The 13,064-nt window shown below is 39.5% G+C and overlaps 2 protein-coding genes across 4 annotated transcripts; both read right to left on the bottom strand.

The window, feature by feature from the left end:
* Positions 1 to 10: 10 nt before the first annotated feature.
* Positions 11 to 4,307, bottom strand: cfap20 (cilia and flagella associated protein 20). Of its 2 annotated transcripts, XM_026929890.3 has the most exons (6): positions 3,805 to 4,304; positions 2,404 to 2,483; positions 2,209 to 2,320; positions 1,752 to 1,940; positions 995 to 1,105; positions 11 to 208 (listed from the first exon to the last, which is right to left on the bottom strand). In XM_026929890.3, the coding sequence occupies exons 1-6, from the start codon at positions 3,886 to 3,888 to the stop codon at positions 203 to 205; spliced, it is 582 nt and encodes a 193-aa protein (XP_026785691.1). In that variant the 5' UTR covers positions 3,889 to 4,304; the 3' UTR covers positions 11 to 202. The 2 variants fall into 2 exon arrangements, with proteins under 2 accessions (XP_026785691.1, XP_026785690.1); XM_026929889.3 differs by lacking the exon at positions 11 to 208 and having other exon boundaries at positions 986 to 1,105; positions 3,805 to 4,307.
* A 673-nt stretch (positions 4,308 to 4,980) lies between these two features.
* Positions 4,981 to 10,652, bottom strand: oxsm (3-oxoacyl-ACP synthase, mitochondrial). Of its 2 annotated transcripts, none has more exons than XM_053228484.1 (3): positions 10,545 to 10,652; positions 6,686 to 7,711; positions 4,981 to 5,816 (listed from the first exon to the last, which is right to left on the bottom strand). In XM_053228484.1, exons 2-3 carry the CDS (start codon positions 7,678 to 7,680, stop codon positions 5,414 to 5,416), a joined length of 1,398 nt encoding a protein of 465 aa, XP_053084459.1. In that variant the 5' UTR covers positions 7,681 to 7,711; positions 10,545 to 10,652; the 3' UTR covers positions 4,981 to 5,413. The 2 variants fall into 2 exon arrangements, with proteins under 2 accessions (XP_053084459.1, XP_026785295.3); XM_026929494.3 differs by lacking the exon at positions 10,545 to 10,652 and adding an exon at positions 8,987 to 9,319.
* Between the last annotated feature and the right edge of the window lie 2,412 nt (positions 10,653 to 13,064).

The following is a 13,064-nucleotide window of genomic DNA, read 5'->3' as shown; positions in this document are numbered from 1 at the left end:
GTGACACGTATTAAAGTAATAGAATATTTTATTCTCTTTGCTCTGGATTCTCACCTCACACGGTGCATGTAAAACATACAACACAAAAAAAAAAAAAAAAAAACTAAACAAGGCAAAGTCACATGACTGGAAATTTGGTGAGGAGAAAAAAAACTGCAGGTAAAACAGGTTTGGAGTGAAGGAAGGGTTCAGATGTGCCACGTTACTGCTGTAAAAAAAAAAAAAAAATAGAAGATGTTAGCAAGCTATAACAGATCTAAACTAAAGAAATGCAGTCTAACTTACTATACTGCATCGTTTATACCACAGAGCTGTCCAATTCTCAATCCTGATTGGTCAGAAGGTGATTCATTTTCTATAGCAGCAGCATTAAAGGTTTTTGTTCCAATATAGTATCGTTTCCATAGTAACAACTTACAGGGGGGCTTGTATTGTGGACAATTCACGTAATCTAAGACTAATAATAAATGTGCTGTTATTTAACAAAGAAGAAGAAAATCATTGATATGAAGTTTTCTAGGAGGATACGTTTATTTAACATTTATGGAAGGAGTCTCCAGTGTCAGTGACAGAGTTTTTTTTTTTTTCTTAGTGTTTTTTTTTTTTGTCTTATTAACCTAAAGAGAGAGAAAACTGATATATAGCTGCTACACCATAAGGAACCTGTTTTGCAGTTGATCCACAAAATAACTATAAATGGTTAAAAAGTATGTGTCTTTCTTTAATAAATAAAAAATTGCAATCACTGGTGAATTGCTGTGGTATAAGCGTAATAAAAGCCTTCAGGGCATCCTGGTAATAGAAAAATAACCGACTTTAGGGTGGTTAACAGCTGCATTACACCACTCCGTTGTTGATTATTTTCCTATAACAGCATGCCTCCAGGAGTTTTATTCCTTCCATGTTGTGCTTGGTGTACAAAATAGTGTGCAAAATGTATCAGATTTGTGCTGCGCTGGAGGATGTCATGCTTGTGAACATGCACTCAACTCACCTTTGCTTTGTTTTGCACCGGCAAATAAAGTTTAAACTCTGCCGGGAGCTCGTCCTCGGAGTACAGTCGATCAGAAAAGTACACTCTTCTTATGCGACAGTTTGCGTGGATCTGGAAGATGGTTGGGCCGTTCATTAATATTTAGAGCGTAAATACTTGTCTAATATTTAAGACGATATTAAATTAATGCTTATTAGTAGGAGAAAAAAATTTAAACAATCTCAAACATACGGGATAACAGGTTTTGCTATTAGCTCACGCACCATTTTCCAGCACCGTATTAATCAGTAGTCTAATGTAGAAGTAGTGGAGATGCTGGTGCAAATGCTGGACACAAAGTCCCAGAATGCAATGCAGAGATACAGCACAGTTGTTAAGACACAGACTCGGCTGGGTTAGTTACTAGATGGCGAGTGTGATGGCACTGACGGGGGTATTAGCGTGAAAGTCTCTTTAGGCAGAGATGAAGCAGGAGTTATATCCCACTGCCACTACTATCAGCAGGTAGTCGAATGGCATTGTGGGTAATGTAGGAAACTTAACTGTAAAAGTGAAAATTGAGCAACATGTCACTGAAATAAAATTAAACACCATCTCAGAATTTCGTTACAAAACAACTCCCGGACGCTACTGAAGATTCCGTTAATGATAAAGATTGAAATGCAAATGGATTTTTCATTCAAGGACCTGCAGACAGTCTGCTAATTTAAGTGTCTGATTTATAGCGAAGAAGTTTTGGCCCATGCTCGGTGCGTACCTGCACTCGCAGCGTCTCGATGTAGTTGGTGCCGTAAGCTCTTCGTGTGAAGTCGGACAGGTTGAACTGGATCTGGTTCCAGCCGTCGTCCAGCCGCATGGGCATGGTGCAGATGAAGGGCTTCACCCGTGTGGTGCTCTGGTAGTTACTGGCTCTGAATCTTCGCCGCACGTTTTTATCATCCAATACCTGAGACAAGACAGATGAGCAGCTCTGAGATACAGCACCATGCTCCTGAGATACAACACCATGCTCCTGAAGAACTCTCTGACATACACATCACGTAGTGTGTGTGTAATTACTGATCGTAGCCGTTCTGATGAAATGAAAAATCTCACTCTCTTTTTCCTGCATCCATTAAAGGAAAGTGAGCACCACTGAGCAGATGTTATTTGGTTGGTAGATCATTATTTGGTGGTGTGTGTGTGTGTGTGTGTGTGGCTCCAGGTGTCCCTACCTGAACTTCAAATGTGAAATATTTCTTCAGATTCTTGATTATCATGACCAGGAAGGGAAGTTTGATGCCCAGGGTTTTCTTCGGATCTGCAGGACATGTGATGTAGGTCGTGCTGTGGAAGCGAGTGAGACAGTAATTAGGCAAATCGTAATGAATGAATAGGAAACTGAGGTCCAGCTACATGTTAATGCTTACCTGACATTGGTTCCTTCCACCTCAAGCACCAATGACTGGATGTCATTGTCCGTAATCCGCTTTATATGTCCATTTCTCACCTGCAAGTACAGTTTTATCCGAGTTATACAAAGCGTACAGGCTTTCATTCAGCAGCTCTACTGAATTTGGACAACTAATCTGAAATTTTACTGTATAGATTCGCAGTGAATCATTTTAATGAATCACAGTAGAATTTAGGCAAATGCCTGCAGTGAGATAGATATAGACAAAGGTGTGTGGACACCTGACCATCACATCCACATGTGCTTGTTGAACCTATCATTCTAGATTTAGTCCCCACTTTACTGCTATAACAGCCTCCACTCTTCTGAGAAGGCTTTCCCCTAGATTTTGGAGCGTGGCTGTGGGAATTTGAGCATTAGTGAGGTCAGGCACTGATATTGATGAGGAGGTCTCGGGTGCAGTCGGTGTTTCAGTTCATCCCAAAGGTGTTCAGTGGGGTTGAGGTCAGGACTCTGTGCAGGACACTTGAGTTCTTCCACTCCGACCTTCACACACCATGTCTTCAAGGAGCTTGCTTTGTGCACAGGGGCATTGTCATGCTGGAACAGATTTGGGCCTCTTAGTTCCAGTGAAGGGAAACTGTAATACTACAGCACATTCAATGCAATTGTGTGCTTCCAGCTTTGTGGCAACAGTTTGGGGAAGAACCACATATGGGTGTGATGGTCAGGTGTCCACATATTTTGGCCAAATAGTGTACATACATAAACAGATAGACAGACAGACAGATGCATATACAGTCAGTGTCATGGCGGTATGTGTGTCCTTTAATAATACACATTAGATTTTAGGCAATTGTATTCAATCATTAGTAGTCATTAGACAGACAGACAAAGAAATAGATAGATACTCGGATATATAGATACATACATGACAGACAGACAAAAATATATACAGATAAACAGACAGATACATAGACAGACAGATACATAGGCAGCCATACAAACAGTGTCATGGTGGTGGTGTGTGTGTGTGTGTGTGTGTGTGTGTGTGTGTGTGTGTGTGTGTATGTGATGCTGGTGAGAGTTTATTACAACTACAGGCCCAATAACAATGAACACAGCAAAAAATAAAAGGTAAGCCAAAGTAAACAGGCAGCTGAAAACAAGGCACATGAACATGAAACTAGTTAAAAAACATAACTAAATAAATATAAACATGAGTGTGTAGGTGTCTTAAGTAAGATTACACCCAGCTTGCAATGTGCCTGATGTACTGAACCCAGATTTGGACTTAAAGTCTCCATCTTGCCATTTCTGGCTCTTTAGTTATCTATTTTATTGAGCAGTTAATCATTTCAGACTAACTAAATTAACTAAATGATGGTTATTCAGTACATATACAGCAGATGCTTACCTTTTTATCCCATATTTGTAGAGGTTTGCTCCCAATGCTGTACAAAATGGACAAGAAGCCGCTTTGAAATGTATTCTTAAACATAACTCAAAATTTTCAGAACCCTGCTTTATCTATTTTATAAAGAACACATGTAACCGCGCTTCTGTTTACAGCGCTTCGCTCCTAGCAGCCTGTACTTGCGCCCTGAATAACCCCTCCGGGTAGCAACAAGTTCCCGAGCAAGCGTTCCACAACAAAAGACAAAATATCTTATTCCGCAACAAATCGCCAAAGGTTTTCTATTTTGAAAACTTCTTAACAAGGAATGTCTCAACACTAATTTCAGTATGCTTTTCTCTCGTTCTAGTTCTTTCCCAAGTCTGTATGTGTCACACAATATTAGAGTTCCTTGAGGAATTAGTCAGAATTTAGTCGAAACGCGCATTAGCTCTCTCTATGTTCAAAACTCCACAGCAACCTCACTCGAGCTCGCGCAGCTTTTTTCTCCACTACTGTTGCGTTGCTAAGCAACACAATGCACCTCATTGATCGCACCGGAAGCTCCCTGTTGACACACCTGTTGTCATAGCAACGTAAAGCCGCACGTGACGCACTTCTGAGAGAACGGGAAGCGGACAATAAATATTTTATTTACAATTTATTTTATTTATTTATTTATTTATTCATTTATTGTTTATCAATAATTAATTATTTATTAATTAAAAGATAACTATGCAATTAATAATTAAATATTTATCTTTTTGAAAAAGAGAGACACTGACATGCAACAAAGAAGCTAATAAAGCATATAATTTTTCAATTTAATAACTAAAAAAAACACTTCAGTTTAAGTGACCTGTGTATTTGCTTATAAATATAATAGCTAAATAATAATAAACATAACAACTAAAACAAGACTAGTTCACAGTGATCACAATTTAAAAATATAATTATTTATATTATTATTATTATTATTTAAACAATAACAATATTGCCATGGATCCTCTATCTATCCATCCATCCATCCATTCATCTATCTTTAAACAATATCAATATTGTCATGGATCCTCTATCTATCCATCCATCCATCCATCCATCCATCCATGCATCCATCCTTTATTCTTTATTATTTCATTATTTGGACCTGAAGCTGTCCCCACATCTCTGTTATGGACATGTCTTGATTCATGCATATAATTGTTATATCTTTAATTCCAAGCGTTTTGCTCCAGTATTACAAATATCATCAGGGCATCAATTAATAAAGTGCATCAGTCAAAAGTAATGACACCCCCACTCATAGATGGATTTCCTTCATTTTTACTATTTTCTAATATTTAACAATAATATTAAGACAATACGAAGTAACTCAGTACAGTGTTAAACAAATCAAAACTAGCTTTTCCTGATGAAGCTTCACACACTCTTCTCAGCCATTGTCATAATGGCGCTTCCTTCCCCCAGGAGTTTTTTCTTAAACATGCCGAGCTCTTCACTGCTAAAAGCTCTACATTTATCTTAGAAACAAAGTTGGACCATAAGCCTTTATTAAAAAGCTATTGACTGGTTGTGAGTTGCAATGGAAGGCAGCACAGCTGACAGTCTTCAGTGCGTCACTCGGTAAATCTCACACACTAGCCAGACACAGAGAGGCGTTCGTGCCTCCAAACCCAAACGAGTTTGTGAGTGCGACTCTCCTGCCTGCTGTCCTCCAGGGCTGGGCAGCACACGGCACGTAGTTCAGGTCAAACTCAGGCTCGGTTCGGTCCAGGTTCAGAGTCGGAGGCAGGACTGCGTGGTAGCATGCGAGTGCTGTGAACGCTGCCTCCAGAGCGCCGGCTGCTCCCAGAAGATGCCCCGTGGCCCCTTTAGTGGAGGAAACAGCGAGAGACGGCGAGTGCTGATGGAAGAGTCTTTTTACTGCTGTGTTCTCTGCAGCGTCCCCCAGCGGCGTAGAGGTGGCGTGGGCGTTCACATACGTCACGTCTGATGGAGGCACGCCAGCGTCACGCAGAGCAGCGGACATGCACCTGTCACAAAAAATAACTTATACTGAGTATACAAAGCTTTGGAATCAGGATTATGTTGCATTATAAAGTTTGTCCACACTTTCACCATATTAGATCGACGCAGCTGACTCTGTTTTAACTGTTTTAAGCATTTTAAGATATTTGAGAGTACTTACAGTACTAGGTGATATTTGTTGGCTGTATATAAAAGAAGAAAAACTTAGTAGAGCCATACAACCTTTTAATATTTCTATTAAGTATATCACCTTCAGGGGAATATTTGTTACGTTCTTATGGCATTAAACACATTTTCAGTGTAGGAGTCTGTATAAAACGGCCATCTTGCAATCTGTTATAATGTATGTAAATAATACAATACTTGGGGGCGTGCTGTTCTAGGAAAATAATCAGCGAAGGAGTGGTGTGACGAAGCGGAGTTACTGCCGGCACAACGTTGATTATTTTCAGTAACAGCATGTTCTGAAATGTTTTGTTCCTCTTATACCACAGCAACAATATTGAATTTATTAAAGAGCAACACTTCATACTTTTTATCCATTTATAGTTAGCTTTAATGTTGAGGAACATACGTACAAAAAAAAAATGCAGCTGGATGCCGAGGAATCCAAAGTCTCCTGTCCTGATGACTTACAAGTTGTTTTTTTTTTGCTGTGATATTCATTTTAATGAAATTTCTAACGAAAATACATTAGAAATTTTTCAAATCTGTGTTTTATGCTTTAAAATTAGCAAGTGGTCATACTGGAAATAAATAGTGTACCCTATAAAAAGAAATACATACATTGTGGCTGCCTGAATTACCAAATCAGGATGTTTTGGAGATTCCTCCATAAACATAAATATATTTTATTCTGGATTCACCACACCACCTGAAAGCTCCATCTCCATCTGCAGAAGGGGCCGTGATGTGGCTGGCGTCTCCTGAGAGTCCGTACCCCAGCACCTCAGCGTAAACCCGGGCTCCTCTCTCTACGGCATGCTTATACTCCTCCAGAACCAGCATGGCTGCTCCTTCGCCCATTACAAATCCTTCTCGCTCTGGGTGAAACGGTCGAGACGCCAGCTTGGGCTGTTCGTTCCAGCTGGTACTCAGAGCCCGAGCACGTGCAAAGCCCGCTATGGCCAGGGGGCTGACACAAGCCTCGGTTCCTCCGGCGAGCATCGCCATGGCGTCTCCGTGGCTGATGAAGCGGGCGGCGTCTCCGATGGCGTGAGCCCCCGTGGTGCAGGCAGTGGACACAGCATGGTTGGGTCCCTTCAGCTTGTGCTTGATGCTGATGTGACCGGCGGCCATGTTGACCAGGATGCGAGGGACGAAGAAGGGGCTCACTTTGCTGTAGCCACGCGTCTGAAAAGCAGCAGCAGTGCTAGCGATCTCCTCCAGTGGCACCATGCCCATGCCAACAGCAACTCCTGTGCTCAGCTGCTCCTCGGGGGTTCTGGGAAACCAGCCACAGTCCTGCAGGGCCAGCTGAGCAGCTCCGAGGGCCATCACCGTGGCCTGAGACATGCTGTTTATCTCCCCACGTGATGCAAACATTTCTTCTTTAAACTCTCCCTCACCGTGTCCTCGGGGAACCCGAGCTGCTATTTTACACGGCACTGCTTTGTACTCGTCTGAGTCTAGGGCCACTATCCCGCTCTCTCCAGCGATCAGACGCTCCCAGGGCAGAGCCGTCCCCGTCCCCAGTGGAGACACAAGTCCAATTCCAGTAATGACAACTCTCCGGAGACATTTAGTAGAGCTATGTTCACTGTTATGCCTCTCAAAAGTTTGTACACCCATGCAGGGCAGCACTCTGGTGTTGGACAGCACTCTGGTGTACTGCCTCACCGGCAGCTTCTGCCAACACGGCAAAGACATTTCTCACCTCTGACACCCTGGAAGTTATAAACTACACCAAAACATGTTGACATTAATATGTTGATCGTGTTTATTTCACATTACATGAGAATGTCTTCTTGTGACCCAAACTACAATACTACTTTTCTCCTTACTGTATGTATTTACTAGTGCTTGATAACAACATCGAGGAGTTTTAAAGCTACAGCATATGACACATTCACACCAGCGCCACACACACTGCCATGTCTGCGTCTCTGCTGTCCTGAGATCCACCACACAAATGATATCATGTCCCTTTCCTACATGAACAGCTGGACAGTTGTTATTAGCAACAGAATGACTCTGGGTAATTACTGTATAACTATTAAATATGGTTATATGGTAGGTGTACCTAATAAAACTCAATCAGTGAGTGTTATTAATCTTTATATTTAACATGTCATCTTCAGTGGGGTCTAAGATAAAGGTAATTTATAAAGAGTTGACTTTCATTGCTCTGTTTTCACTTCGGTTAATGGTTTCCTACATTACCCACAATGCAGGTCGACTACCTGCTGTTCAGGGTGCCAGTGTGATTTAGCTCTCAGTTCTTCTCTGACTAAAGAGAGTGACGCGATGCGGCGGCGCTTTAGTCTTTTAGTCTATCCAGCTCTCTCACCTCCTCATGTGTACACTCTGCTCAAACAGATCAGCTTCCAAAGCTTCAACTTTCATGCTAATACCAGCGTCAACGCCATCGCTCTCGTCATCTCATAGATCGATATCTAGCTGAGTGTCTGAGTCCAGCATTTGTCTTCTACTCTTCTACATTTATTCGCATTAATACAATGTTGAGCATCTCTATCTCTTTCTCTCTCTCTCTCTCCTTTTAGGAGCTAACAGTGAAACCTGACAGCCATTCCATATACTAGAGACTGCTGATTTTTTCCCTCTCTCTCTTATTAAACATTATTGTAACTACATTGCTAGTAATGTCGCCCTGTGACGTCAGTGTGGGACACAATTGTTCATTTCTCACAGGCATAACAACACAGCACCAGCTAATAAATTAGCACCAGAACCATTAAACACACCACAATTATTTCACTATAAACATATTTCATGTGTTTCAGTGTAGAGTTGTCCTTTAATAACCCACTGGGCCTGACAGTCAGTAAATTATACACTTAAAATGGACTCATATAGTAATAGTAGCTTTGATAAAGTGGTCAATAAAAGTTAAAAAATAAGCTACAGGTGTAAATAAAGTAAATAAACTACATGCATGCACACTGTGACCTTAAAGCTAGCATGTCGGAAACATTAAGAAAGCTCCTAGACTTACCTCTTTGTATTAAACACGGCTAACATGGAGTGAAACACACTGGCTGTGTCTCAATCCGCCTACTGCACTTCCCAGGTCTAACTATGGTAACTCTCGCGCTATCATTACACACTACATAGTGATTTAGTATTTGCTTTAGGACGGAACAGGTTGAAATGCTTCCGGATAACAGAACCATGGCATAATAAAAGTAAAATAAAAGTCACAGTCAAAATAAAAGTCTTTGATCTAATCTGATGGGAAAATGAATAAAGAATTATTGTTTTTGTCTGTTTGTGTTGTTTTGTTTTTCCCGTCATCCACATGGCTATTTTTATTTAATTGTTGTTGTTTATTTTGTTCTAGGAATTATTTTGTGGCACACATTGTATTATATATATATATATATATATATATATATATATATATATATATATATATATATATATATATGTACACCATGCCAATACACAAGATATTTCATATTTTCATATAGCGTACATACTGTGAGTCACAAGATACAGCCACTTTTTTTCTGAGTGTTTGTTTATTTATTTATTTATTCTGAGTTTTCTGATGAGAACAAGGGCTTTGCAGGAAATCCCACTTTTTCTAGGTGTCATGTCAATGCTGGATTCGGCTGTGATCTCTGATTCCTGGAATTCACCACAGCATCATAACATGGCTGATCCAGACTTCTTTCCCTATCACCCACAACCACTGTCTGGTTCACACACACACACACACACACACACACACACACACACACACACACAAATAACCCTGACGCACACATGCACAACCCAAAGTTTCTGTTTTTCACTTTTGTTTGCCATTTGAAAGTCTGTTTGTTGATCACCTGACCCAAAGGTGTTTTTTTTTTTTTTTTTGCTTGTTGATTTGGATCTGTTTCCCTGTTGCAAAGAAGTCATCCTGCACTTCACACTAGGATGTGCCATCTCAGCAGAATGGACTTCCCCACCTCTATTTTACAATTTATCAGCGATACAATATAACACCAAGATGATAAGAATGAAAAGTGGGTGTATCCTGTACAAAAAATAAAGCAAAATCACTTTTTAAACAAATTTTAAACTGATAATTTTTAATACACACAGACTGACCATTTTCTTAACTGTTTGTGAAACCTAACCCACTAAATGTCTCGTTACTATAAATTAAATAAGGAATAAAACAAGAAACAGAGTTAGTTACCAGCCCAATGTTGATTATTTTCCCATAACTGCCTGATGTGATTTATTCCTCTTATACCACAGCAATCTGCCAGCGATTGCAAAGTTTCATTTATTACTGAACACCACATCATGCTTTATAACCCTTTATAGTTATGTTTAATGTTGTGGATCATCCATATGACAAGTGTTATCACTTATGTTATAGCAGATATGAACAGTGACTCCCTGACCAGCGTCTCTTGTTCTGTCTGTCTCTCTCTCTTGAAGTTAATAAGCTTGTCATATTGCTGAGAAACCATAAAGCGCATAAATCCTCTTTCTTTTTGGATCACAAACTGTCCTTCAACTCTCTGAGCTGCAAATACAGTATGCCGTTTTCTCACCCTGTCACATGCACGTCACTGCCTCGGTCCAATCTAAATGACACGTTGTTTAAGCTGTGCTCATGTATTAACTCTGGGTTTGTTTGATATGATGAAAGAACTAATCATTGATCTGTCCATGACGTCCAGCTTCCCTGCAGTTCCCAGTCTCCTAGTGTGTGCGTAAGAAGGAAAACAAAGTTTAGCTTTAAGCACAAGCGAGAGTGGCCTTTACTGACCACATGCAGAGGCGTGGTTTTTTTGGGCTTTGGGTGAATTTCATAATCACTGGTTTATAGCTGTGTAAAGTGAAGTGCAATCTCAAAGAATCCAGGACATGATTAAAAATGCCACAAACTCAAAACAAGAGAATGGCTTGCAGAAGAGCATTAGCACAGAAGAAATAAATAAGCTCAATACCTCACACAAGGTCAGGCTGGAGATCAGGACTGGTTTTATCACATCCTCAATGCAAATATAATTTCCACACTTGGTGGTTCTTTTTTATAGATAAAGCTCAGACCAGAGCATTTTTCTCAAAGAAAAAAAGGTACTCATGTGATATGCACTTAGTAACCATAACGATGCTCTAGTATCAGCTAACTGGCTAGACAAGCTTGCTGTCTAGATTATATTTACTATTATCAGTTTTTATCATCATCAGTTTATGATGATGTTTGCTTTCGTTGTAGCTTTGGAGGCAGAAAATCAAGAGAAGAGGAGTTGCTTGTGCGACCTGAATATACGCAACCACAGTTTTTAGTTACATTGCAAAGTTGGAATATACAGTGGACAAAGAAAGCTTTTCAGTTTATCATGTTATAAATCTCCTTACATTCCCTCGATAACAACAGTTCACCTGCACTCGGTCCTCTAAGCCTGTTCTTCTTGTTTATCCCCCTGACTTGCGACCTGACGTCACATGGTGCTTGGATAACATTAGGATAACATTAGCTAACTAGCTAGCTAAGTTTGAAAGTATTACAACCTACCATTTATTCTTCCTGAGGGTAGAAATTTAGCTACAGCCTTAACATCTTGCCAATTTAGCTTCCCTCCTGCTTCCATTGAAGCCAGCTGGAGTACACTGAGCCTAAACGCTTAACTGAGCTATAGTGGAAAAGTCTGGTTATCCAACTTAAACGTTTTGATAAATTGCTTAAATTTCAGTTTAGGAAAGTAGTGTAAACCCTGAAATGAGAAAATTAGTGTTCATTTTCAGTACAGGCACACATCTTATTATATAAAGAGTAACTAGAATAACATGGTAGGACATTAGTAACTGGAGTGAAAAGTAATATTATTATGACATTCCTCTTTTCTCAGATCCACCCTCTGAGATTTCAGAGCTGCAGGATGTACAGGTATCTAGTGGAGAAGATGTGGTGCTCAAGTGCTCTTCTAATGCCAATCCTCGGCCCAGATACAAATGGATCTACCATCGGACATCTAATGTGCATGCCGAGGACCAAGATGGCGTGTCTCTGCTGCACATAACCCGTGCTGGTGGAGACAACATTGGCAAATACATATGTATTGCCTATAATGATCTGGGAGAAAGGACACAAACGGTCCGAGTTGGTGTTCAAGGTAAGGCTTCAGGTTTTCATTATAGCTGTGTGTGACATTATCCAAAATATGATCAAATATTCAATGAATAGTAAACAACTGCAAATGAATCGCAACCAAGTTCTAACAATGGCACATATATTTAAACTTCATGTTATATTCATACGTTTTTACAACCTGGTTTCATTTTATAGCATTACAACTGCAGAATATATTTTCAAATGACCAAACCATTGTCTCTGGGTCTTTGTTATTTATAAAATACATGCAAAAAACCTTTCTAATTCTCGAGCATCCTCCTTTTTTTAGCAGGAGAATGAGCACAGGTGGGAGAGTAACTAAGAAATGGAAGGAATATAACAGTGTGGCAGCGGAGGCATGGCCGAGCATCAGCTGCAGACACAGATTTACTAAAGAATGATACGTCATCATTTTTTATCCATTTCTAATTGCATTTAATGTTATTAATGTTAATGTTTAAAAGTTAGTTATTAATGTTTTAAAATGGTTCTATAATGTACTTAATAACAAATTGTAAGTAAAGAACTTTGAGATTTTAGACTCAATGAAAATAATTATAAAGAATGACATTATCAATTAATTAATTATTGACAATTTGAGGCCCAGAGTAATCTTCTTTTAGGAGGCCCCAGGTTCCTAGCTATGCCTCAGGTGTTTTTCATATTATAAATATTTTCTATAATTATTATATTATATTATATTATATTATATTATATTATATTATATTATATTATAATATATTATAATATATTATATTATATTAGCATTTTTTAAGAACCCTTTTTATTTTATGTACAAAATCTCAGTTGTATTTAGTACCAAAATATTTAAGTTGCTAAAAAGTATGACAACCATTAGAGGTCTCTGTTGGTCTCTGTTAGTTCATAGTGTTTTTTTTTTCCCACTTACATAAACCTACACTCCACTTTGACCCCCAGCAGTGTGGTTTTC

Source organism: Pangasianodon hypophthalmus, chromosome 23, assembly GCF_027358585.1.
Source record: "Pangasianodon hypophthalmus isolate fPanHyp1 chromosome 23, fPanHyp1.pri, whole genome shotgun sequence".
Lineage (NCBI taxonomy): Eukaryota > Metazoa > Chordata > Actinopteri > Siluriformes > Pangasiidae > Pangasianodon > Pangasianodon hypophthalmus.
Note: the sequence above shows the minus strand (reverse complement) of the source record. Positions and strands in the feature narration are given on the sequence as shown.